Genomic DNA, 25,988 nt, shown 5'->3' with positions numbered 1-25,988 from the left:
TAGAACAAATCAACAAATCTAGGAGCTTGTTCTTTGAAAGATTTAGTAAGATTGATAAACCCCTGCTCAAAGAACAAATAATCTAATCAAGAAATGGGCAAAAGGGGCACCTGGGTGGCTCAGTGGGTTAGGGCCTCTGCCTTCGGCTCGGGTCATGATCCCAGGGTCCTGGGATCGAGCCCCATGTCGGGTTCTCTACTCTGCAGGGAGCCTGCTTCCTCCTCTCTCTCTGCCTAGTTGTGATTTCTCTCTGTCAAATAAATAAAATGTTAAAAAAAAAAAAAAAAGAAATGGGCAGAAGACATTAACAGATATTTCTCCAAAGAAGACATCCAAATGGCCAACAGACAAATGAAAAAGTGCTCCACATCACTCGGCATCAGAGAAATACCAATCAAAACCACAATGAGATACCACCTCACACAAGTCAGAATGGCTAAAATTAACAAGTCAGGAAACAACACATGTTGGAGAGGATGTGGAGAAAAGGGAACCCTCCTACACTGTTGGTGGGAATGCAAGCTGGTGCAGCCACTCTGAAAAACAGTATGAAGGTTCCTCAAGAAGTTGAAAATAGGGGCGCCTGGGTGGCTCAGTGTGTTAAAGCCTCTGCCTTTGGCTCAGGTCATGATTCCAGAGTCCTAGGATCAAGCCCCGCATCGGGCTCTCTGCTCAGCGGGGAGCCCGCTTCCTCCTCTCTCTCTGCCTGCGTCTCTGCCTACTTGTGCTCTCTCTGTCAAATAAATAAATAAAATCTTTAAAAAAAAAAAAGTTGAAAATAGAGCTACCCTATGCCCCAGAAATCACACTACTGGGTATTTACCCTAAAGATACAAATGTAGTGATCCGAAGGGGCAGGTGCACCCGAATGTTTATAGCAGCAATGTCCACAATAGCCAAACTATGGAAAGAACCTAGATGTCCATCAACAGATGAATGGATAAAGAAGATGTGGTGTATATATATAATGGAATACTATGCAGCCATGAAAAGAAATGAACTCTTGCCACTTGCAATGACGTGGATGGAACTAGAGAGTATTATGCTGAGCAAAATAAGTCAATCAGTGAAAGACAATTATCATATGATCTCCCTGATATGAGGAATTTGAGAGGCAGAGTGGGGGGTTTGGGGAGTAGGGAAGGAAAAAATGAAACAAGATGGGATCGGGAGGAGACAAATCATAAGAGACTCTTAATCTCATGAAACAAACTAGGGGTTGCTAGGGGAAGGGAGGGTATGGAGAGGGTGACTGGGTTATGGACATGGGGGAGGGTATGTGAAATGGTGAGTGCTTCGAACTGTGTAAGCCTGACAATTCACAGACCTGTACCCCTCAGGCAAACAATACATTATATGTTAATAACAATAATTAATAAATACATTTTTTTTAAAAAGAAGAGTCATATGGAAATATCTAAAAGCAGTTGAAAATATGGCTCTGAAAGAGACTGTGTAAGTATTTCCACTTCTTGATAAGGAGGTCAGGTTGTGTTAACAGATAAAATCACCTGTATATGTGGAATTAAAGGAAAAAAAAAGTCTAAGAACAGAATGTTGGGTTAAGTCCTTAACAGTTCAATCAATACCATAAAACAAAACCAAAGTGAAACAAGGAATGCCAAGTCAGCTTGTACACAGATGCTTTATTATGGATGTTAATAGTCAACATTGTATGTAAGATTCTCTTACAATGGAAAGTTTTCCCATACATCAAAAAACTCAATTTAGTCAGGGTAATTTCTGTATTAATGTGAAAACCTTACAACAAAATGCAGTATTATATATGTGTAGTCAGTTTCCATGCAAGTATGGCTGCTACATGTATGTCTGGCACTTTTATAACACACTGAAAGAAATTCAAATGAACACAACAGTATAAAGGTGACTTAAGATGCCTGACATGTTTAAGATTAAAAATCTTCTTGCAAAGCAACAAAGCAGTTAACTAAAGGATTCAACCAATACCAATCCAAATATGTACTATGTCCAATAAGCCCAGGCTTATCTGCAATATATTATACTTGGGATAATTTAATGCTCAAGAAAAGTTATGCTTTAAAAAAATATAGCTCTTCCAAGATATACTTTGGTGACTGGAAACTATGTACATCCAAACCAGCTAAGGGCTACGGGCTACATTAAAACAAACAAACAAACAAACAAAAACCATTATGTGCTATTAGTTCAAAGTAACCGAAACTGAAATGATCCAGTATGATTTTGCTACAATCATTGGTTTTATAAAGTGATATTTCTGTGAGAAGTTCACTAATTAGGAAGCAATCAACAGACTTAACAAACACGCAAAGAAGATTCAAATTGGCTCATCTATTTGTTATCAACAAGGCATAATCCTGGTACCATACAACTTCTTCACTTCTCACTACATATAATATGCAAAAATGAGCAAGTGGACTTAAATAGCTTCAAACCCTTTTAGGTCTACTGTTCAAGAGCTAGGCATTAAAATACTTAGTATTACCATTTCTATTAACGTAAAAACATCAGAAAATCTTAAGCTGTCTTTGTTTTAAGGCATAGTATTTTGGCATTTGCAAGAATTTGCCTGGTAATGGTTGAGTCCATTAAGTTAACTTGAGAACTTGCCATCATTTGCTTTTTACCTTTTCACACAGTGCAAGTCGTGGTGGCTCTTTCCTTCTCTCATAGCAGCAAGCCGATTCTGCTATTTTCTATAGCAGCATACTTCAGGAGTGGAGAGGGAGAGAGTGTGTCAATTATAAATAATTACAACTACAGTGTACAATTCTATTTGCCTGTCAGTGTTTAAGTTGACAGCATACCATTATATGTCTCAAAAAAAAAAAAGTACATAAAATCTCTACACAAAAGCAAATAAAGACATTCTTTCAAAAAGAAATAAGTGCAAACACCTAAAACAGGCAACTGAAGCAACTGTTGTAACCTGTAGAGAAACACAAAACATTTATAAAAGGACAAAATATTTTTATAAATAAAAAATAATGTTCTCTACTTCTGAAACACTGAGTAAATACAATAAACTTCTAAGTGCAGACTGTTTTTAGGGACCCAAGTACCATATTATTTGTTTAAACAAAATGTAAAAATTTCAAACACATATACAAATCACCAGATTAATTTATATGACCCCCCATATAATTTAAAAAGAAAATATTAAATTATTATTTAGTACTTTTTAGAACTACTTTATAACCAACATGATTTAAAGGGCATAGTGCAATATTTAGGTAGATGTGACATACAGTGTAGATACTGTATTCTTTGCAGCTATAACTTACTACTGTTTCATATTTCATATTAAACATCAAAATTGTTCTTTATGTTAGCTGTAAATAACAGGAAACAACACTGGCTTCTAGACACCCTGTATAGGTATAAATATCTACATTTAAGCTTTAAAAATGAAAATAAATTATAAAAAGACTTTCCAATTTACAAAGTCTTCTTGCTCCTACATACTGTACAATACATTCAACAAAACTCTCAGCTCTTCTGAGATTTATGAAGAAAATACTGACTCTTTACTAATAAGGAAAAAAACCTTTATCAATGCTTTTTGTTTTTAGTACTATGCTCAAATAAATACATTTAACACTGTAGTTAATTTTATTGTTTTTGAAAAATACCAAAAATTAGTAGTGCAACTTTCTCTCCTTTTCAATTTCTTTCCACTGTATTTCTTTGTAAATGGTAGCCTAAGTCAATCAGCACGTAGGCAAAAGTACTTCATAAAACCATGTGTGCTTCCCATACATAGACTAATTACAGAAATCACACATACTCATAACCTATCTGTAACAAAACTGCAGCATCAAGAGAGTAGGAACATACATCTTCTGAAGAAAATATGTGAGAATTTACTTTTAGGATATTTATAACATTCTAACACGGTTTTCCCATCTTGTTCTTTTAAAAACAATTTTTAAAAATCTCATCTCTTAAGAAATTAACTATGAAATTTCTAACCCCTTACTTAAGTGGCTGGGCATCCTGCCTGCCCAATATGAAAAAATATGCAAACCGTTTTAGGGTTATATTAAAACTTTAAAAACAATTGACAAAAATTTCATTGCAACCTAATTTAGTATAGAATACAGTAAGAGGGGGCATTTCATCAATTTTAATAACAATTACAGTATGAGAGCTCTTGAAGTACTGCTGGTAGCTGTGTAGGTGCTCAAATATCTTCTTGCTTGTTCAGTCATGATAAGTTGGTCTTCCGTCTTCCCATAAACTACTGTTTCCCATTCACAGTTTGACTATGAAGGAAATATTAATAGTGATGTGAAGATTACTAAAATAACTATCCATTCCACTTTACAATTCATTACACTTTTGAGTCAATTATTTCAACCGAATGGATACTTAATGATAAATAATCACCGAAAACATGTTTTGATGATGGCACTGTGATACTTCTTATTAAACAATGTTTTAAAAATACATTCTGAAATATTTATGGTCAATTTTTTAAAGTCCATCTTTTTCTCTTTTTTTAATTAATTAATTTTTATTTCTAAAGGTCCATCTTTTTTAACTACCTACATTGTTCACAGACCTGTGGAGGCAATTAAAAATTCTCTACTCACAACCCCCACAATTCAAATCAGTCTTAACACAGAAAGAAATGTCAAGTCTTTATTGCTTCAAAATTTGCTAAGGATTTAGAGAGAGGATGTAATGTCAAAAAATGAGCCAAGAATGCTTTACGTTTTGCAAATTAGTAAATATATTCATAATACAAGGTCAAGTTTGTGTTTGCTTCCTTGGTTTTCTTCCTTTATTATAAAGATTACTACATTATAGGTATGACCTGCTACATAATATATTTTCCTGAAAAGTTCTGTGTTGAACACTGGGAAATCAAACCATTTAAAATGGACTAAGAGAATGTGCTACATGGCTCTTTGAAGAGCAGCAGCTAAAGACAGAGATGAGGTGGCAACATCTGATTGCCAAAGATGTTTTCAAGGACTGCTTAAATGTCAGGAATGCTAGTGCTGCAGTCACTGTGGTATAAAGAAGATAACTTCTTCCTCAATGAACTCTCAAACTAGCTGGGTTGAATTCTTAAGATAACGCAGTAGAAAATCTTCCAGCCTTCATTTACAGTGACATAATGGCTGAACAGCAACAGAAAAAAAGAATTTTGTTTTATAACTTCTGAGCCAAAAAGTTCACTGGAAACAACTGTACCAACAAAATCAAGCTGAAACTGCTTCCAACCACTTACCCTTTCAAGATAGCAATTAGGCTACACATGTTTGTTACAGAAGAGATGCCAGAAGGAGACTTAGGTATCTTTAGTTTAAAAATGAAATCGTGCTTAAGAAATCACCAGAAGAGACTCTGGCTACAAATTCAATTGTTTAATTTATATGTGCTCTGATGAATGAGTCTCTCAAAAACCCAAATTTAGTTTAAGTGACAGAATAATGATGAATGTTTAGTTACTGTTATAGTCAGTTTTGAATCTAAAAAGAAAAGTATAAATTTGTGATCAGTAAGTCCAAAATGATAACTGAATAAACAACAACAAAAATCACTAAAAGAAAGTTAGAAATTCATACCTGAAGGTTCTTTTCCAATGTGACAACTTTACAAGTGTTAGGGTTTGGTTTCTTTTTATTAAGTGTATATGTTTTGTTGGTTGAGTTTATATCTTGTTTTTCAGGAGTCAAGTTGCACCTATTGTCATGTATTTCCAATAATGGTATCATTAATAAAGATGTTGTAAATATATTTTCTGACTAAGAGAGAAAAAAGAAAGAGGAAAATAACCAATTCAAAACTGGAGAAATATAGAGGGACTACTGAGTAAGTGGTGGTGGAAGCCCTGTTCATTTCCCTCCAAGAAAGCTTTTGGCTCCAACGAAATTTCTAGTAATGTAGTAAAATTAAATATTTCAGAAATTAACCAAAGATAAATATTGAAATTTCAAGTTTTGAGAACTACCATTTTTTGACATCATACATAAGAGAGCAAACTCCTCTCAAAACAAAACAAATATAAAAAGCAAGAAAGTAAATAAAATATTCTCTACAGTTAGTAATTTCTTTCTGAAGTAAGCAATATAAATACTAAAGGAAACTCTTTATCAATATCTAATGAACTAACCACACAATGAGTAAGAAACAAGAACCAGCAGGACTTAAAGCAATCATCTTAACAACAACAAAAAATTCTTTACAAACCTGCATGTCTGAAATGTCTTCAGTCAATAGTTGAGTACCTGGTTCTTCTTTTTCCCAATTATCTAAGACTAGTGATTTTCTGACTTTCTTTACAGAAGCTGTATGCTAGAATGAATAATTTACAACAGAAACATTATGGTAGAGTCACTTTTATTTATTTATTTATTTTAAAGATTTTATTTATTTATTTGACAGGGAGAAATCACAAGTAGCAGAGAGGCAGGCAGAGAGAGAGAGGGAAGAAGGCTCCCTGATGAGCAGAGAGCCTGATGTGGGACTTGATCCCAGGACCCTGAGATCATGACCTGAGCTGAAGGCAGCGGCTTAACCCACTGAGCCACCCAGGTGCCCCAAGTCACTTTTATTTTTAAAATAAAGACTTTAATTAACAATAATATTGAAAGATTACCTCCTGTTTGCAGCTTTTGTAAGCAGGTTCATCTTCCTCTTTGAGGAATATATCTGTTCCAGTTTCTTCTTTTAAAACTTCCCGAATATCTTCTTCCAAGAAGGCAAGTGGCTGTGACTAAATTGTTTTTAAGAGAGTTATTAAAGAGTCTTTTATAGCAATTTCCTTTTCCTCCATGTATACATCTTTAACACTTTTTCATTACTGGCATAATTTTCTCCCAGTCCCTGTAGATACCTCAGTTGAATGAATTAACTAATCAGTTTTATGGCAAAAATAATACTGCACATTGCAAGCACTGAATGTAGTGTGGCACTTTGTTCACTCTAGGCTTCCACCTCCTGGGGAACTTACTGTAGCTCCTGCTTCAATCAGGAATCTCAGAATTAAACAGATAAGAGATTATTTCTCAAATATTTTTATATAAAAATAGGAAAAATAAGAAGTAAAGAACAAATTGGGACTACACTAGTTCTCCTTGTTCTACTTTTATTATACTTATTATATTGTAATTTCTAGTTAGCATGTTTCTCATACCACTAAATGTGTGAACTACTTAAGAGCAGTGAGCACATCTTTTTCATTTTCGTGTGTATCTCTGTACATCTAGCCTCAAGCTTGGAACTGAGATAGTGTTCAAGAAGTAGAGTGTGGTGTGTCTATGTGGGTATTAGAAAGAAACTTGAGTGTGGGCTGAATAGTGAAATAGTCTCAAAATATTATTTACCTAGCTTCCAATCAAATATCTAGGTCTACCTGTAAGTCAGAAAAATGGTTGGTTTGTTTTAGAAAGAGAGAGCACACACATGTGGGGTGTGGAGCATAGGGAAAGGGAGAGAGAGAACCATAAGCAGGCTCCATGCACAGACCCACTTGGGGTTCAACCTCATGATCCTGAAACCATGACCTAAGCCAAAATCAAGAGCTGGACACCCAACTGACTGAGCCACCCAGGCGCCCCCGGGAAAAATGTTTTTAATTATATCAAATGACACCTACCATACCCCAGATCTGCTTTAAAAAAAAAAAAAAATAGTAATCAAAGTGCCACTAAATAAAGAACAAACTGACAGCACAGAATGACCAGCAGCTTATATTACCAGTCACAAAACTAGGGAGAATAATTTATATATATATGAGACTCCACAGCACTTACAAAAGCTTTAATAATGGAAAGAGAATTTTTCAAGTGCTTGCATCTACAGCCTGAGACATGCAGGAATTATATCAGTATTTCCATGTAATGCTCCAAGAGCTTTTGTTTTAAGGATTATATTTCACAAAGAACATTGATTAGGTACTCTTTAAAAAAAAAATCTATGATTTGTTTCTCCCTCATAAGAATACAAATGTCCTAGAGAAGTGCCTAAGGCACAGATGAATTCATTCACTACCATGAATTATTCTTTTTTTTCCTTAAGATTTTATTTATTTATTTGAAAGAGATAGAAAGCACAAGTAGGCAGAGCAGCAGGCAGAAGGAGAGGGAGAAGCAGGCTCTCCACTGAGCAGGGAGCCCAATGTGGGACTTGATCCCAGGACCCCGGGATCATCACCTGAGCCGAAGGCAGAGGCTTAACCCACTGAGCCACCTAGTCATCCAAGAATTATTCTCTTAATTGTCCTAATGTGACAAAGAACTACTGTACTTAATACTTGTGTTTGATACTACCACAATTTAGATTTATATTTAAAGAATTTCCAGAGTTTTTAGTCTTTTGAATGATCTTCAGCAAACATTAGAAAAATCAATGTTTATTAAGAAAACAACAGGGGCGCCTGGGTGGCTCAGTGGGTTAAAGCCTCTGCCTTTTGCTCAGGTCATGATCCCAGAGTCCTGGGATCGAGCCCCGCATCGGGCTCTCTGCTTGGCAGGGAGCCTGCTTCCTCCTCTCTCTCTCTCTCTGCCAGCCTCTCTCCCTACTTGTGATCTCTATCTGTCAAATAAATAAATAAAATCTTTAAAAAAAAAAAAGAAAGAAAACAACAGATACTTGGGCGCTTGGGTGGCTCAGTCATTAAGCGGCTGCCTTCTGCTCAGGTCATGATCCCAGGGTCCTGGGATCAAGGCCCACATCAGGCTCCCTCCTCGGTGGGAAGCCTGCTTCTCCCTCTCCTGCTCCCCCTGCTTGTGTTCCCTCTCTCTGTGTCTCTCTCTCTGTCGAATAAATAAATTTAAAAAAAAAGAAAAGAAAAGAAAAGAGAAAACAACCGATACTTAAGGTATACCAGATTAAAATTCCGGAACTGTCTGTAAGAAATGCATGTGACTTATAGTAAGATACATTAGAAAACTAAATGGTTAGGGACACATGGGTGGCTCAGTTGGTTAAGCGTCTGTCTTTGGCTCAGGTCATGATCCCAGGGTCCTGGGATCCAGTTCTGCATGGGGAATCCTTTGCTCAGTGGGGAGCCTACTTCTCTCTCTACCTGCTGCTCCCCCTGCTTGTGCTCTCTCTCTGACAAAGAAATAAATTTTTTTAAAAAAGGGGCACCTGGGTGGCTCAGTGGGTTAAGCCTCTGCCTTCGGCTCAGGTCATGATCTCAGGGTCCTGGGATCGAGCCCCGCATGGGGCTCTCTGCTCAGCAGGGAGCCTGCTTCCTCCTGTCTCTCTACCTGCCTCTCTGCCTACTTGTGATCTCTCTCTCTGTCAAATAAATAAATAAAATCTTAAAAAAAAAAATTAAAAAAAAAAAAGAAAAGTAAATGGTTAGCATATTGTAGGTACTCAGTAAACAATAACTGGAGAAGGAACAGGAGGAATGAAAAGTGAAAAGTGAGCTTCCTGCAAACAAATGTATGAACATATGGATATTTTAAGAAAATTACTAATCATTATTTTCTTTTTATCTTAAATTGCTGATGAAAATAATCTGTTTTGGAAGGAATAAATTCTTCCAAATGAGAACAAACTGCCAGGGACTTGAGGTCACTTAAAACCTGATTTCTCATGTGCTATTATTAAAGTAACAATTTTTATTCAATTTATATGCTGAACAAATGACCCTGAGGCTCTGTAGAATTCTTAAATGCCTTCAAATCACTGTTTATTTGTCTATCTCCCAATTAGCACAGTGCCTGGTACCTATTAGCTTGTTGAAATAATAATGCATTTTAAATGACTGGCAAAACATTGAAACAGATTAGTCTAATCAATTAGGTAATTTCATATAGTGGAATATAATACAAATATTAAAAATTATGAGATACATATATACACATTAACTTAAAAAAATTACAAGATAGTACATAAAGTGTGATCTCACTTTCCTTATGCGTACATGCACAAATAAAAGTCCAGACAGCTAAAAAGAATATAATTGTTCACAGCAGTCTAAGGTGCTAGGGGACAAAAAAATTTCATCAATCCCACTATGTACCCTCTAACCAATATTTTCAAAAAAGGGAAAAGAGCAGAAGATTTGAGGGTATGACATTCCTTTTGGTAGAAAACTAATTAAATCAAGTAAATGAGAATTAATGAATCTTGTCAAAATATAACAAAAAAATAGAGGAATATAACTAAACTCGCCTAGAAGTGACCAATATTTTTTAAATATTTTATTTTTAATGAACCTAACTTGTCAGAGATCTGTATCTACCCAGAATTAGAATGCCCATAGTTTTCATCTAACATATTTCAAAGTTGACTATATATCTAAAAGCACAGATAACATTTTCTACCTCCACTTATGAACTACTATTGCTACCATGATTAATCATCGCAGCAAGTAAGTACATGCTCTTTGAAACTTAGCACCAATCCCTTTATTTCACCTATCTTTTTATCTTCAAAAATAACTTTCTGGGATGTGTTTTATGATCTCCATTGAATGGAGTAAACTGAACTTTAAAGAGGTATCCTCATCAATTAGTCATAAATATTAGGAAAGCGCTTATGTATATCAAAATATTAAAATTACTTTATTCTACTGCAGGTATCCACCACAGAAACTACTAAAAGGTGGGTTTTAATATTAAGGAAAGGGTTCAACTGACACTTGATTTGCTTTCTCTATGTGACTTAATGTAAAAAAGTATGAATTCCAAACAAGCCGAGCAAAGGTTTATTTACAAGTCAAGGGAAAGGATTCATACAACAAATTCAAATTTATAAATCAAGAAATAAAATTTTTACTAATTTCAGTGAACATCTTTTCAAAACGTAAAAAAATCAAAGATAAAGATCAAAAAAATTTTTATTAAGATCAGGATATTTCTTAAAAATAAGAAGAATATACATACCACAATTTTAAGAGGTCCATATTTTTTCTCTTGAGCAGCAAGCGCATTCTTAAAAGGCGTAGGAGTTCTTGGTGTGGTACCCAATATAGATCTTCTAATAGTAGGTGTTCTAAACCTAGCCAATCATTTAGATATTTGTATTACAGTCAAAATTTGATTCTATAAGAGTTAAGGAAGGCAAACCCATGATAAAAGCATACACTAAACTTTTCTAGCATACACGTTTTATTTAGACATTCCAGGACTATTTTATAGTAGCTTCCCTAAACTAATTCTTACTCCAATCAATCATCTTAAAATAGAAAAAGACAAATGTAGAAAAAAATACTAAAAATGTTATTTTGCTTCGTATCAAAGTTTTCCATTACCTGTAGCTGGTTTTCAGTCAGTAGGAATGAAACATAAGGTTATGATCTTTGTTTTCAATTCTAAGTCCTATATGAATCAGGATTAGGATAAATGGATGAAAAGCTTTTTTTAAACAAAGTCATTTTTATTATTATTTTTTAGGTAACCCTATGCTCAATGTGGGGCTTCTAGTGACAACCCCAAGATCAAGACTCTCATGCTCCACTGACTGAGCCAGCCAAGCACCTCATTAATCTAAAATTGTGCTTCCCATTTTCTCACTTACCCTACATTTTCCTTTTGATCTTTGGGGGTTGTTTCCTTGTGAAGAGGAGTTGTAATGAGAACTTTCTGCCCACAAATAGGGGTTGATGTAAATGAAGGATTTTCTATATTAATTTGTTCATTTCCAGGGCATGTGTTGAAAAACTGAAAAAGAGCATTTAAAGATAATTTCTAGAATGCTAAAATCTTACACAAATATTAAACTGATAGGATTTTCAAATATATTTTCTTTTTTTTTAATATATTTTTTTAAGATTTTATTTATTTATTTGACAGAGAGAGATCACAAGTAGATAGAGAGGCAGGCAGAGAGAGAGAGAGAGGGAAGCAGGCTCCCTGCTGAGCAGAGAGCCCGACGCGGGACTCGATCCGAGGACCCTGAGATCATGACCTGAGCTGAAGGTAGCAGCTTAACCCACTGAGCCACCCAGGTGCCCATCAAATATATTTTCAAATATAAGATATTTCTCCATTCCTTTTATTTATTTTTTTTTCTCCATTCCTTTTAGAAAAGAATGAATAATATTTCATTTACATTCCACTTCAGGAAAATTAAGCTCCACGAGGGCAGAAATTTTAATGTTGTTTATCACTGCTTCCCCAGCTCTTTTAAGTGTTTAGCATATAATAGGCATTCAATAAATAGTTGCTTAACAAATATTCAAAAGTTACAAAACACAGTAAAATAATTTTATAACTGTATTATCAAATAAAAATCTATAGAAACCATAAATAGCTGCTATGTTAAATTTAACAGTTTCACATAACAGTGTAACTGGAAAAAAGTTTTATTATTTTATTAATATGCAATCTTAGGTATCTTTTTCTTGAGAATTCTTTGAATTCTGAAAATAATAATGCTTTGCTGATAATATAGCTGTCTCAAAAATTTGCTACAGAATTGCTATCAAAAATCCATTTTCTAGAGGCGCCTGGGTGGCTCAGTGGTTAAGCGTCTGCCTTCAGCTCAGGTCATGATCCCAGGGTTCTGGCATTGAGCCCCGCATCGGGCTGCCTACTCAGTGAGGCGCCTGCTTCTCCCTCTCTCACTTCCCCTGCTTGTGTTCCCACTCTCTCTCTCTCTCTCTCTCTCTGTCAAATAAATAAATAAATAACTCTTAAAAAAAAAAAAAGAATCCATTTTCTAAAGGACACAATTTACTCATTGAATCTTAACTTACATATAATCATGAAATACTGATTGACTTTTGTAGCCAATGGAATAGAAACAGTGGTAGGAAGAAGTGGAAATTACGTTAAGGCTACTTGGGGTTTTTTTGGTTTATGTTTTTGTTTTTATTTATTTATTTATCTGACAGAGCGAGAGGGATCACAAGTAGGCAGAGAGGGAGGGGGAAGCAGGCTCCCCACCGAGCAGAGAGCCTGATGCTTGGCTGATCCCAGGACACTGAGACAATGACCTGAGATGAAGGCAGAGGCTTAACCCTCTGAGTTACCCAGGTCTACCACGTTAAGGCTACTTGTTACTGGAATGAATCATAGCTCTAACACTTCCAACTCCTATTATTTACCATACACTTAGCTATAAAATTAGTAGTCAAATGCTCTCAAAACCCTGCCATTGTGTCCATCGCTTATAGGATAAAATTTAAGCTATTTACTCTGGGATACAAGGTCTTTACTATCATGCCTCAACCTTCTCCGCTACTTTCCCCTTGGGATTTATATTTCAACAAAAATTGCTAGTGTTACAAACTCCAAAAATAGAAAATTGCTAGTGTGCCCAACCCAGTTTCACCTTCCTCAGGATGCTTTGTAACTCTGAGAGCTGGGGTGGTATCAGAAAACGCAACTATTCAAACTATAGTCTGTGTAAATGGCATCCCCTGAAGCACAGGGGGAATAATTTTCAGAGAACAAGTATTTTTGTACAGTCAGATTCTCCAACTTCCCAGCATCAAAGGACATCTCTAATAATATCCCAGCATCTTCCAAGTTTATTTAACCATTAAATTTCCTTCTTTTTCTATAACTTTTTAACCTCCACCAAGACAATTTCAGCAAACATCAGCTCCCTTCTCTTACTAACTGACCATGGACAAATTACTTAACTTCTGAAGTTGTTCCACCTAACTCCTGAGGTGTTTTGGAAGAGGATTAACTGAGATGCTATAAGAAGAGTGTTTGGCATACAACCTGGAACACAGTATTCGTTAAGAAAAATAGTATTATAAAATAACAGAGTTTGCCTTGTATCTCTTGTAAATATCTGCTGCCCAGGGACATAACTCCAAGAGAAAGTGTGTACCTGTTCCTGACATCCTTAGAAAACCTTCAGACACATGAAATTCTTACAGTGAGCAGTTGTCTATGGATGTATACCTGATATCTGTTGAAGAGTTAATCAGGAAACTGGATCTCAGTCTCAACTCTGACATTAGATAACTGTGGGCAAACCATTTGACCTTTCTGGGCTTATTTCCTGATGAGTCCTATAAAGATGTACAACTACTTATCTAAAATATCCCTTTTAAAAAAAAAAAAAATAAAAAAATAAAAAAATAAAAAAATAAAAAAATAAAATATCCCTTTTAGCTCTAAAAATTTTAAGATACTATAACGTAACTACTACACCTTATGAGATAGCTTCTCATCTACCAGAGCTTGGCACTCTCATGTATACATTTAAATATCTTATCCATTTTTATGTGTTATCAAAGCAACAAACTGCTAGTAAGGATATTAAGGATCTAATGTAGCCGAGCTCACCAACATTTGGAAACAAACAAAAACAACCCGCTACCTGTGAAGGAGAAAATGGTAGTGTTTTCACCGGTGTGTGTTTTAGTGCTGTATTACCGCCATCAGTGAAAGAGCCGTCGCTATGTTCACTGCTGGGGGACTGACCCACTCGCATTCTTCTCTTCTTTCTGAGAATGGTTGGTGGAGTGCTAAACTTGGCCACATTTGGGGATGTTACAGGAACAGCCTCACTGTCTGCACCATTACAACTGTTTTTTTTCCCTTCAAGTACAAGGCTGACATTAAATTGACATTCCATGGCTCCTTCGTTGTGTTGAATCCTTAGTTTAACTGGGGTGGACTTGACAGGAGAAGCAGCAGCATCAGAAAGATCAAAACTGGTAACATCACTCCATGCTACAGGATCCTGAAATAAAATAAATCCTTAACTAAAGCTAATGCTTTAAATTAGTTAAATGTGATTTTGAACATAAAAAGATGACTTTTACAAAGTTAACTACTCGTTTTTGTTTGGGGAAATAGGCTTTTCTTACTCAACTTTTTTTTTTTTTTTTAAAGAAAGACTATTTGAGAGGAACAGATTATGGTTTTACTACAACTCTAATTTGGAACATTCTGAAATAATATTTCATCTAATTCAATAGCTGAAGCTTACTGTCAACGTATTTTAAGTAAAAAGAACAAATTATTTTAAGTTATTATCAAAGAATACAGTTGTTCATAAAGCTTCATTCTATTCCACATCAGAAAAATATTATCAAATTTGATATAATTTGGTAATGTGTATGGAACATCTCCAAAATGGTCATATATTTGGATCCAGAAATTCATTCTAACCTAAGGAAATAATCATGATTTTACACAAGGGTTTACATAATATATTCTGTAATTTTTAATACCGAAAAACTGGATACCATCTAAATGTTCAATAATAGTACACTGAGTAAATAAATCTTGTTACATTCATATGATAGAATAGTATGAAGTCATTAAAATTGAAGTTTAAAAAACAGTTAAGAAAACAAATACATGTTTATGATATAATATAGGAAAGAAATCCACAAACAATACCTAAAAGTATCTTTTGGTTTAAAAATATATGCATGTACATATATTTCATATGTATAATACACAGCCTGAAAGAAAATACTTCAAATTATTAACTCTGGGCTTCTGGAGGATTTTTCTTCTTTACAGTTTTGTCTAATTTCCAACTCTCTCTAATATATTTGTATAACTTGTATAATAAAAAACAAATGATTAAATTTTATTTTTTTTAAATTTTAGACCAAGTACATACTGAGATAGATATAGATTAAAGTTTTTTGTTTTTCCCAAAAGCCATTGCAAAAAATCAGAATAAAATTAAGCATGACATACAAAGGAATGCTTAAAATAAATGGTCAGTGTCCCTTAAACTAAGTTTCTGAACATGAAACCATGTAACTAAAATTGAGCTTTTGATAATCTCGCAATTTCAAACTTACAGATTCAATAAGTTCTAGAGTCTCTGCAAATTCTGGGATGGTCTGTAGAGAGGACAGCACAGCATTTGCCTCTACGGCCAGGAACTTTGTGGGTGAATTCTGCTGAGCAGACAGAGTTTGATTTTCATCCATACTGTAAAACTCACTAGTGTGCTCCTCGAGGCTATTTAGAGTATTAGACATGCTATCATCCATGAGGAAACTACCAGACCAGCTAGAAAAGCTTCCAGGTTGCTAAAAGTACAAAAGAAATGTGAGTATTATTTGTCATTCTCAACCTAGGCATAAATCTGGATTTTAAGTAAGAGTTTTTTCTAGGATAACATACTTCACAACATTTCAGCTAAAAAATATAATAGCAAATACATTGTCTTTCCTCAAAATGGATGTAAACTTTTTTTCATTAAATCTCTTGTCTCTATTTCTTTTTTCTAACTAAATTGTTTTTAATTTATAAAGTCATGGTGAGATAAAACTAGCACATGTATACAACATGAAGTTCAAGCTCCCAGAATGTGGTCTCTCTCTACCTTTTACCCTTCATCTCCCAACACTTTCACTCATCAGTCCTCCTTCCAGGGAATACCAAATACCCAACTCTTGTTGCAATTCCCATACGGTTACTCTGATCCTAGAATGCCTTTGCACATACTACTGCTCCCTTTATCTAGAATGCTCTCCAACATTGACCAGGGAAACTTTTATTCTTCATTTAAGATACACTTCAAATAATTGAAAGTACTCCATCTCATCATCCACTTTGACCTGTTCCACTTACAATAATGTCCAGTTCATCTACTTTGCTAGAATATAATCTTTGCCTTTCAAGAATGAGCTCAAATAGGATGTTTTCTAGGAACCCTTCTCTTACCACCTAAACCTTAGATAACTATCTTATGTGTCCCCATAAAACTTTGTGACTTATTTTCTCACACTACTTCCTATTTCTTGTCTGTGTCCTCATTGCAGAGTAAATCCTTTGAAGTCAGAGACTGTGTCATTTTTATATCTCTGAAGAGGTACAGTGGGCAATTTACTTATCTTTTGAGCTTAGCTTCCTAGTGTCTCATAATAAAAAGCAAGAAAGGAGACCTTGAAGGGTCATGGTTAAGAAACAATATGTAATTCAAAAGTTGTTAAGAGTGGATCCTAAGAGTTCTCCTTATAAGAACAAAGTATTTTTCCCTTTTTCTTTTCTTTTTCTGTTTTGTACCTATATTAGATGACAGATGTTAACTAAACTTATTGTGATAATCGTCTCACAATATATATGTCAATTTATTATGCTGTATACCTTAAACATACAGTGCTATAAGTCCTATCTCAATAAAACTTGGGGAAAATACGTAAAGTATATAGATAGCTCTATCCAATAGAAATCTTAGAGATGCTGAAAATGTTCTTATATCTGAAACTTCTCATTATGAGAGGCACTAGCCGTAAGAGCAACCAAAATGTGACTAGTGCAACTGAGGAACTGAATTTTTAAATTTCATTTAAAATTAAATGGGGCTAGTAGCTACCATATTTTAGAAAGTACACTGTCCTATCCATAGGAAGTACTCAATAAGTGGTCCCTATCATTTTAAAAAATAAAATTTACTAGAATATGCTAGATAGTCACAATAGCAAAATGTTAAGTTTCGAGTAAGGTGAAAACAATTTCCAACATTGTTGTAGCATAAGTTCCACCTGTTTTAAAGTTTCTCCAAAATAAAAGAAACTAAAGCACTCTTATTAGCATAGCCAGCTTCTGAGTTTACAGTCACTTTCCGGAGATAGGTTGCAAGCCATCTGCATTTCAATTAAATTTGGAGGTGGGAAAAAGATTCAAAAAGGTGACTAGGCCCAATGGAAAAACCACAAGGTTGCATTCAGACTCACCTGAATATAAATTTCTAACAACTACCTACTCCACAGAATTAACATAAGGATTACTGAGAATACATAAAACACATCTATAATGGCTGAACATAATGGATACTCAGTAAAATGACAATAATTACTATCAAATACTTTTAAGAATACTTTATATGCATATGGACTCTACTCCACTGGGTGTAGCAACTTCCCTCTAAAATCTAGAATCTCCAACCAGGTATTTACAAGAGTGGATTTTAGATAAATAAGTTCTAAAAAAAAAAAAAATAGTTTTCTTCATTTTCATGCAAAATGCCGTATCTTTTAGCTAATTATATCTTCCTATCATTCCTGTCACTCCTAAAAATGACAGAAACTATCAAAAAAATTAAAAATGGTTTAAACATGATATAATTATCCAGAAATGTGGACTCTCCAACCATAACTGTTTATTTCTTAATAAAATCAAAATTAATTTTAAAATAAGTGCACTTCAGGTCTTCCTATTTGTCCATGATTTTTGCAATTGCAAAACAAAAACTATGCTTCCTATGGCATGCATCTTGTCTGTTGGAGTTAATAAATGTTTTTATTAACACTTTTAAATGGTATAAAGCCATCACCAGTTGCCTCGTAACACTATTTCAAGAACTCAGTTATTCTATTTAGTAATTTTGTATTAATTCCCAGTCACTGTGAATGGACAGTCCCCTCATTAACCCCCAAACCAAGAATAACCTTTTCCTAAATGCAAAAACTTAAAATTGTCATTTAAGTATAAACTTTCTTTCTTTTAATCTATCTAACATAGCCTGTCTAACTTAGCTAGAATGAATACAATTTATCCTAATTTAATACTCTTTTTTTTTTAAATGTCTTTTTTTTTTTTTTTAAAGATTTTATTTATTTATTTGACAGAGAGAGAGAGAGAGAGATCACAAGTAGGCAGAGAGGCAGGCAGAGAGAGAGAGAGGGAAGCAGGCTCCCTGCCGAGCAGAGAGCCCGATGCGGGACTCGATCCCAGGACCCTGAGATCATGACCTGAGCCGAAGGCAGCGGCTTAACCCACTGAGCCACCCAGGCGCCCCTAATTTAATACTCTTAATTGTTCCCATCAACCAATATTCATATGAAAATTTCTTTAAAGAGGAGCGCCTGGGTGACTCAGTGGGTTAAAGTGTCTGCCTTAGGCTCAGGTCATGATCCCAGTGTCCTGGGATCTAGCCCCCCATGGGGCTTTCTGCTCAGCAGGGAGCCTGCTTCCCCTCTTTCTCTGCCTGCCTCTCTGCCTACCTGTGATCTCTGTCTGTCAAATAAATAAATAAAATCTTAAAAAAAAAAACACACATAAAATTTAAATGTGCCCTTTCCCTATAATTTCTTATTTTTTTTCCAATTTACCAAATTTGTATTCATAATATAGTAAATAGGAAAAAATGCTCAAGGACAGAATAAAAGCAATTTTGAAGCACATAAACCTCTACACATCTATTAAATTCTTTATTTTTCAAACATTTTTTTCTATTAAAGCTATCATTACCAGGAATGTCTAAAATAAAAACAGAGCCAAAAATCATAATAAAAGCAAAGTCTATTCTAAACCACACATCATTATCACAAATATATATGTACATATTGAAGATCATACTTTAAGTCTGCTTGACATTTACAACTCAAGAAGCATCTTAATACAAAACATTGTAAGATATGTTTAAAGTGTTGTATATCAAAATCAGGCAATCTCAACACTGCAAAATAGAAAAACTGTTTTTCGGCCACATTAAAATCTGCAGTCATACTGAATAGTATATAAGTACATAAAAGTCAATGCTAATGAAAACTATAAAAGCACATAAAGGATTCTAACAAAATCTAAACACTTAAGCTTATTTCTTACCGATGAAATTCGCTTTCTTCTAACTTCATTCTCAGCTGACATAAGAAGCAACTCAAGTTCCTTTATTTTTTTTTCCTTATCAGGATCTTCATCAATGAAGGGTGGCTAAGATAAGTTAAATAAAAGAGAAAGACATGCTACTTAAACAACTGTCTTATTATTACTATTATTATTATTACTGCTCTAATTTTTATCTTCTATGCAACATAAAATCTATTTTCTCTAATAAAAGTTAATACAACTAAATACCAAATGCTCAATATCACAATCTCTCTGGTATCTACATATTTTCAACTTAACAGAAAAGATTTGGGAAATTTATTTTATTTTATTTTATTTTTTTAAGTAATTTCAACCCTCAACATGGGGTTCAAACTCATGAGCCCAAGATCAGGAGCCACATGCTCTACCAACTGAGCTAGCCAGATGCCCCCAGAATTAGGAAATTCAATGCATTAAAAAACTAAATAAATAAACAAACGCATGAAAAAAAACTTATACTGTATCATCTCTATTAATTTAGAAATTAATGTCTGGGTCTGTTTTATTAAATCACATGTATGCACAATTTATCCAACTTAAGAAAAATATAACCTGAATGCTTTACACTGGAAAAATGAAAGGACCACCCTACTGGTGTTGTCACCCACCTAACATTTGTACGTTTATCTCAAACCCATTTATAAACTTTCTCCTTTAGCGTTAAAATATTCAAAATAACAGAACAGGTAGACATTTATAGTATTGTTTTTGTCCTAGTTTTATGAATGAGGAAATAGGACTATTAGACTTTCAAATGTATGTTTGAATTTGGTTATAAATAAAAAGTTTACCTGAATAAACGCAGAAGTCTGAACATGTTCTACACAATTGCCTTCAGGTGACACATACTGATAGCCTGGGATCTAAAAAGTAATTAAAATATTAGTATCATACATATAGCACTACATGATTTTTTAAAATCTGAGGTAAAGCATGAAAACTCTTGACAAAATAACAGCATTAAAAACTCATAAAGTGGGGCGCCTGGGTGGCTCAGTGGATTAAGCCGCTGCCTTCGGCTCAGGTCATGATCTCAGGGTCCTGGGATCGAGCCCCGCATCGGGCTCTCTGCTCTGCAAGGAGCCTGCTTCCTCCTCTCTCTTTGCCTGCCTCTCTGCCTACTTGTGACCTCTCTCTCTGTCAAATAAATAAATAAAATCTTTATAAAAAAAAAAACTCATAAAGTATCTCTGTTAACTTTGAAAATTCATTTATATAATAGTTTCTAATAACTACATCTTTGTTCTTAGAATCTATTAATGAAAAGTAACTCTTAGGAAAGACCTATCTTCTCCTGGATGAAAGACAAGAATTACTTGGCATATATTTATCAGCAAATCAGTCTATTATCTACAATATCCACCAAATTATTTTTTTAATGTGCTATTAGAAGGATTGCTCTATTTCTGGAAGAAGACAAAGTAATTGTTCTTATCTTTCAGAGGAAGGGCTTGGTCCATATGAAGCACTCACAAAGACAGTGACTAAAGAAAGTTTTTCAATATTCATACCTCCTACTCCTACCACCACCCCATGCCAATCTCTGTGTAAAAAGATATGAAAACAGAGGCTTCTTCTATCACTTGTCTTAGAAAAACAGTCAGAATCACTTGTGCTTTTTTTAATACTCTAACAGACCAAGAAATATTTTCTTTCTTTTCTAAAGCATCTGTAATAAGAATTTTGGTTGCATGCAAATTTAGTGTGCAATGGTAGAAAGAAGCATGAGAAGGTATTTTTAAAAACCTAAAAATCTAACATAAGTAAGAAATTATTTATTTTCCATAATGCCTACCTAAATCACTATCTGACGCAGAATCACAAACTACTACTAGTATAGAACTTAACTTTCACAATACCTGATTTGTATGTTATCACTAAACTTTCAATGAATTAGAAACTTATTTTTCTCAATCTTTTCATTTAAATCTGTGACAGTATTTCACACCACTTTTTTCTTTCAAGTCAAAATTAGAATGATTTTTTAGTAGCTTAAATGAGTTGAATTATGAATGCACAAATCTTTCAAGAATTATAAACGTACAATAAACAATTCTTAAAGTACAAGAAATATCCTTATTTTCCAACATATTTTGTTTGAGACTGTTAAACAGTCCCTTGACCCCAAATAATTTTTAAAACTATGTTTCTATGAGTTAAAAAATAAATTTAAATGATAACCTTTCTAAGACAGAAGCAGAATGTTTCAGTTTATGCTGCTGAAATCTAGGACTCTAAAGAAAAATGTAAAGAAACAGACAATAAAAACCTTCAGGTACTGAGTATCAGCAGGTAACTATACTGTCTTCACATGTTTTCCTATTTGTAAACTAAGATGTCAATACTTTTTTAAAAGGATTCTTTTAAACTTACGTCCAAGAAATAAAGTCTGTTTAATGAAGTAAATTCAAATCAAATCTGTGCATACTAACCACAAGATTTTTAACACCCAGATTAATTTTATCTTTTGGTAGAAACTATTATTAAGTCCTGACTTAATCTTTACATTTTATGTGATAAGAACCAAGAATTGTTCAACACGAAAAATGGTGTGACAGACAGGCAGACAGAAAAATATAAAACAAACCTTATGAAAACTCCTAAACTAATTTCTTGCAGAGAAGAAAATGCACTTCCCCTATCAGGAGCTTGGGAAATCTCTACTCTAATGAACCTGTCTAAACAAAGACTGACATCACTTAGTTGATTGGTTACTAAGGAGAAAAGCAAAGTTGAGTGCCATCAAAGAACCAATTAATTATCTGCCATACCTCCCAAAATGGTGAATGGATTTTGACTGTTTTCTCCTTAAAATCATTTTATACACACTTACCTCTTAGAGATAAGCAATACTACAATTACACAAAATATTTTTTAAATGGAAACTACAATGGATGTTAAAGCACAGATGACCATAAGCTTTGAATCATAAATGAAGATTCAAAGGATGGTAGCATTAGGAAATGTACATACTAAGTTTCTTAACTGGATAATATAAAAATTACCAAAAAAGGGAAACATTTTAATGAGTCTGTTTCCAAAATATTTATCAATCAAAATAAGTAGAGATAAACCTCCACTAATGGTTTAACAGCTAGTTATGGCAATTTTTTTGCAGTTTGGAAATTTAATTGTCTATTCCCCTTAAAATATGTTGTATCTGTTGTATTAAGAAACCAAACATCCTCCCAAATAACAACTAAAGAAATCTTTTGAATAATAAAGGTATTAAAAATATGTGCCTGAACAGGTATGTAAAACTGATTCTGGGTTTGCAAATGGTCCATAGTCGCACAAGGTTTGTGTTGAAGTTTTGATGAAGATCGTTCTGATTTTATTCCATCTTGTAAGTAGCCCTCCTGTTCCACTTTTCTTCTCATGGTAGAATTCCAATGATTTTTGATAGAATTATCAGTCCTAAGAAATGAAAGTGTATAATTTAAAAAGGAAAAAAAGGATTCCACAAATTTTAACACTGTATAAAGTGTACAAAGTGCTTAAAACAAATTTTTACAAATAATGAAACTAGATACTTTCTCAATTCAAAGATAAACTGTCAGGCAGGCACAGTTCTAAACTGGAGATAAAGCAGTGATGAGAAAGTCCCTGTTCATACTCTCTCAATTCAAAGATAAACTGTCAGGCAGGCACAATTCTAAACTGGAGATAAAGCAGTGATGAGAAAGTCCCTGCTCTCATGGGGCTCACATTTGAAAGTGTGGCAGCATGGAAGGAGGGAAGAATAGAAAAACAAAAAATTCAATAAGAAGAAATACATTAGTGCAAACTAAATTCAACAATACATAAAAAGATCATATACCATAACCAACTGGGATTTATTCTAAGGATACAAGGATGGTTCAATATCTGCAAAATCAATCAACACCATATTAACAAAATAAAGGATAAAAATCATATCATCTCAATAGATGCAGAAAAAGTATGTGATAAAATTCAACATCCATTTATGATAAAAACCCTCAACAAAGTGGGTACAACAGAGGAAACATATCTCAACATAATAAAAGCCATAGAGGACAAACGTACAGCTAACATCAAAGTCTACGGTGAAAAGCTAAAACCTCTTCCTCTAAGAAAAGGAACAAGACAAGTATGCCCATTCTTGCCACTTTCATTCAACATAATTTTGGAAGTCCTAGCCATGGCAACCAAACAAGAAAAAGAAAGAAAAGTCATCCAAATTTGAAAAGAAGTAAAACTATCACTATATGCTGATGACATGAATATATATATATATATATATATATATATATATATATATATATGTGGGTTTTGATATATATATATCTATATATAAAGAATCCTAAAGAATCCACCAGTAAACATTAGAACTAATAAGTGAATTCAGTAAAGTTGCAGGATGCAAAATCAGTACACAGAAATCTGTTGTGTTTCTAATACACTAATAATAAACTATCAAAAAGAAATTAAGAAAACAATACCAGTCACAGTTGCATCAAATAGAATATAATACCTAGGAAAAAACTGATCAAGGAAGTGAAAGATCTGTACTCTGAAAACTGTAAGACACTGATGAAAGAAACTTAAGACAGCACAAATAAATGGAAAGATAGACTATGCTTATAGACTGGAAGAATTATTAAAATCTATAGATTCAATGTAATCCCTACCAAAATACCAATGGCATTTTCATAGAGCTAGAACAAATAATCCTAAAATTTGTACAGAACCACAAAAGGCCCCTACTAACCAAAGCAATCTTGAGAGAGAACAAAGCTAGAAGTATCTCACTCCCAGATTTCAAACAATGCTACAAAGTGATAGTAATCAAAACAGTATGGTAATGACACAAAACAGAAACATAAGTCAAAGGAACAGAATAGAGTCCAGAAACAAACCCATGTTTATATAGTCAATTAATCTTCAACAAATGAGGCAAGACCATACAATGGGGAAAAGACAATCTTATCTATAAATGGTGCTAGGAAAACAGGACGACTACATGAAAGGATGAAACTGGACAACTTTCTTAAATAATATACAAAAATAAACTCAAAATGGATTAAATACTTAAATATAAGACCAGAGACCACAAAACTACTCAGAGTAAACAGGCAGTTAACTCTTGCACATTGGTCTATTTTAAATAGTTCTTTCTTGAATCTGTCAGACAAGGGCAACAAAAACAAAAAGCACTACATCAAACTGAAAAGCTTTTACACAGTGAAGAAAACCATCCATAAAACAAAAAGGCAACCTACTGAATGAGAGGAGATATTTGCAAATGATATAACCAATAGGGGTTAACATCCAAAATATATAAAGAATTCATACAACTCAATATAAAAAAATTTTTAAAAATGGGGAGAGAACATGAACAGATATTTCTCCAAAGAAGGCATACAAATGGCTAATAGACTTAAAAAGATGCTCACTAATCATCAGGGAAATGCAAATCAAAACCACAATGACCCAGGGCGCCTGGGTGGCTCAGTTGGTTAAGCAGCTGCCTTTGGCTCAGGTTATGATCCCAGGGGTCCTGGGATTGAGCCCCACATCAGGCTCCCTGCTCTGCAGAGAGCCTACTTCTCCCTCTCCCTCTGTGTGCCACTCTGTCTACTTGTACTCTCTATCTCTCTGTCAAATAAACAAAACAAAACAAAAGAAACCACAATGACTTACTTATCACCTTATGCAGGTCAGAATAGCTACTATCAAAAATGACAAGAAATAACAAGTGTTGGCAGGAATGTGGGAAAAAAAGAACCCTCATGAACTCTTGGTGGGAATGCAAAAAGAAACAGCCACCATGGAAAACAGTATGAAGATTCCTCAAAAAATTAAAAGTAAAACTACCACATGATCCAGTAATTCCATTTCTGGAAATTTATCTGAAAAAAACAAAAACACTAATACAAAGATATATGCACACCTATGTTCACTGCAGCTATTTACAGCCAAGATATGGAATCAACCCAAGAGGCCACTGAAAGATGAACAGAAAAAGAAGATGTAGTGTATGCATGCAATGGAATATTATTCAGGCATAAAAAATGAAATCTTGTCATTCACAACATGGAGGGACCTAGAGGGTATTATGCTAAGTGAAAAAAGCCAGATAAAGATGTATACCATAGAATTTCACTTATCTGTAGAATCTAAAGAACAAAACGAACAGAACAGAACAGAAACAGAATCATGGATACTAAGAATAAGGTGGTAACTGCCAGAGAAGGGGGCAGAGGTTGGGGGGGCGGGGAATAGGGAAAGGAGATTAAAAGTACAAACTTCCAGCTATAAAACAAATAAGACATGGGGATACAATGTACAGCATAGGGAATATAATTAATAATACATAACAATTTTGTATGGTGACAGATGGTAGCTAGATTTAGCTTGGTAATCACTTAAAAATGTATATAAATGTTAAATTACCATGTTGAATACCTGAATAATATAATATTACATGTCAAAAACACTTCACCATACCATGTTGTATACCTAAAT

The 25,988-nt window shown here is 34.1% G+C and overlaps 1 protein-coding gene across 2 annotated transcripts in view; it reads right to left on the bottom strand.

Annotated features, from left to right (window-relative positions):
• Window positions 1-1,638: 1,638 nt before the first annotated feature.
• Window positions 1,639-25,988, bottom strand: part of MYBL1 (MYB proto-oncogene like 1) — a 42,164-nt gene continuing 17,814 nt past the window's right edge. Inside the window, exons 6-16 of one of the 2 annotated variants that reach the window (XM_046001963.1) lie at window positions 22,742-22,916; window positions 20,291-20,362; window positions 19,458-19,562; window positions 15,701-15,934; window positions 14,254-14,619; window positions 11,491-11,633; window positions 10,857-10,971; window positions 6,611-6,727; window positions 6,202-6,306; window positions 5,577-5,756; window positions 1,639-4,265 (exon numbers count right to left, since the gene is read on the bottom strand). In XM_046001963.1, coding sequence (XP_045857919.1) covers window positions 4,137-4,265; window positions 5,577-5,756; window positions 6,202-6,306; window positions 6,611-6,727; window positions 10,857-10,971; window positions 11,491-11,633; window positions 14,254-14,619; window positions 15,701-15,934; window positions 19,458-19,562; window positions 20,291-20,362; window positions 22,742-22,916 — 1,741 coding nt within the window. In that variant the 3' untranslated portion in view covers window positions 1,639-4,136. The remainder of the gene's footprint in view (window positions 4,266-5,576; window positions 5,757-6,201; window positions 6,307-6,610; window positions 6,728-10,856; window positions 10,972-11,490; window positions 11,634-14,253; window positions 14,620-15,700; window positions 15,935-19,457; window positions 19,563-20,290; window positions 20,363-22,741; window positions 22,917-25,988) is intronic. The other variant, XM_046002055.1, reaches the window with a different exon arrangement.

The sequence above is a fragment of the Meles meles genome, chromosome 1 (assembly GCF_922984935.1).
Source record: "Meles meles chromosome 1, mMelMel3.1 paternal haplotype, whole genome shotgun sequence".
Taxonomy (NCBI): domain Eukaryota; kingdom Metazoa; phylum Chordata; class Mammalia; order Carnivora; family Mustelidae; genus Meles; species Meles meles.
The sequence above is the reverse complement of the archived record's forward strand: the minus strand, read 5'-3'. Positions and strand labels throughout refer to the sequence as shown.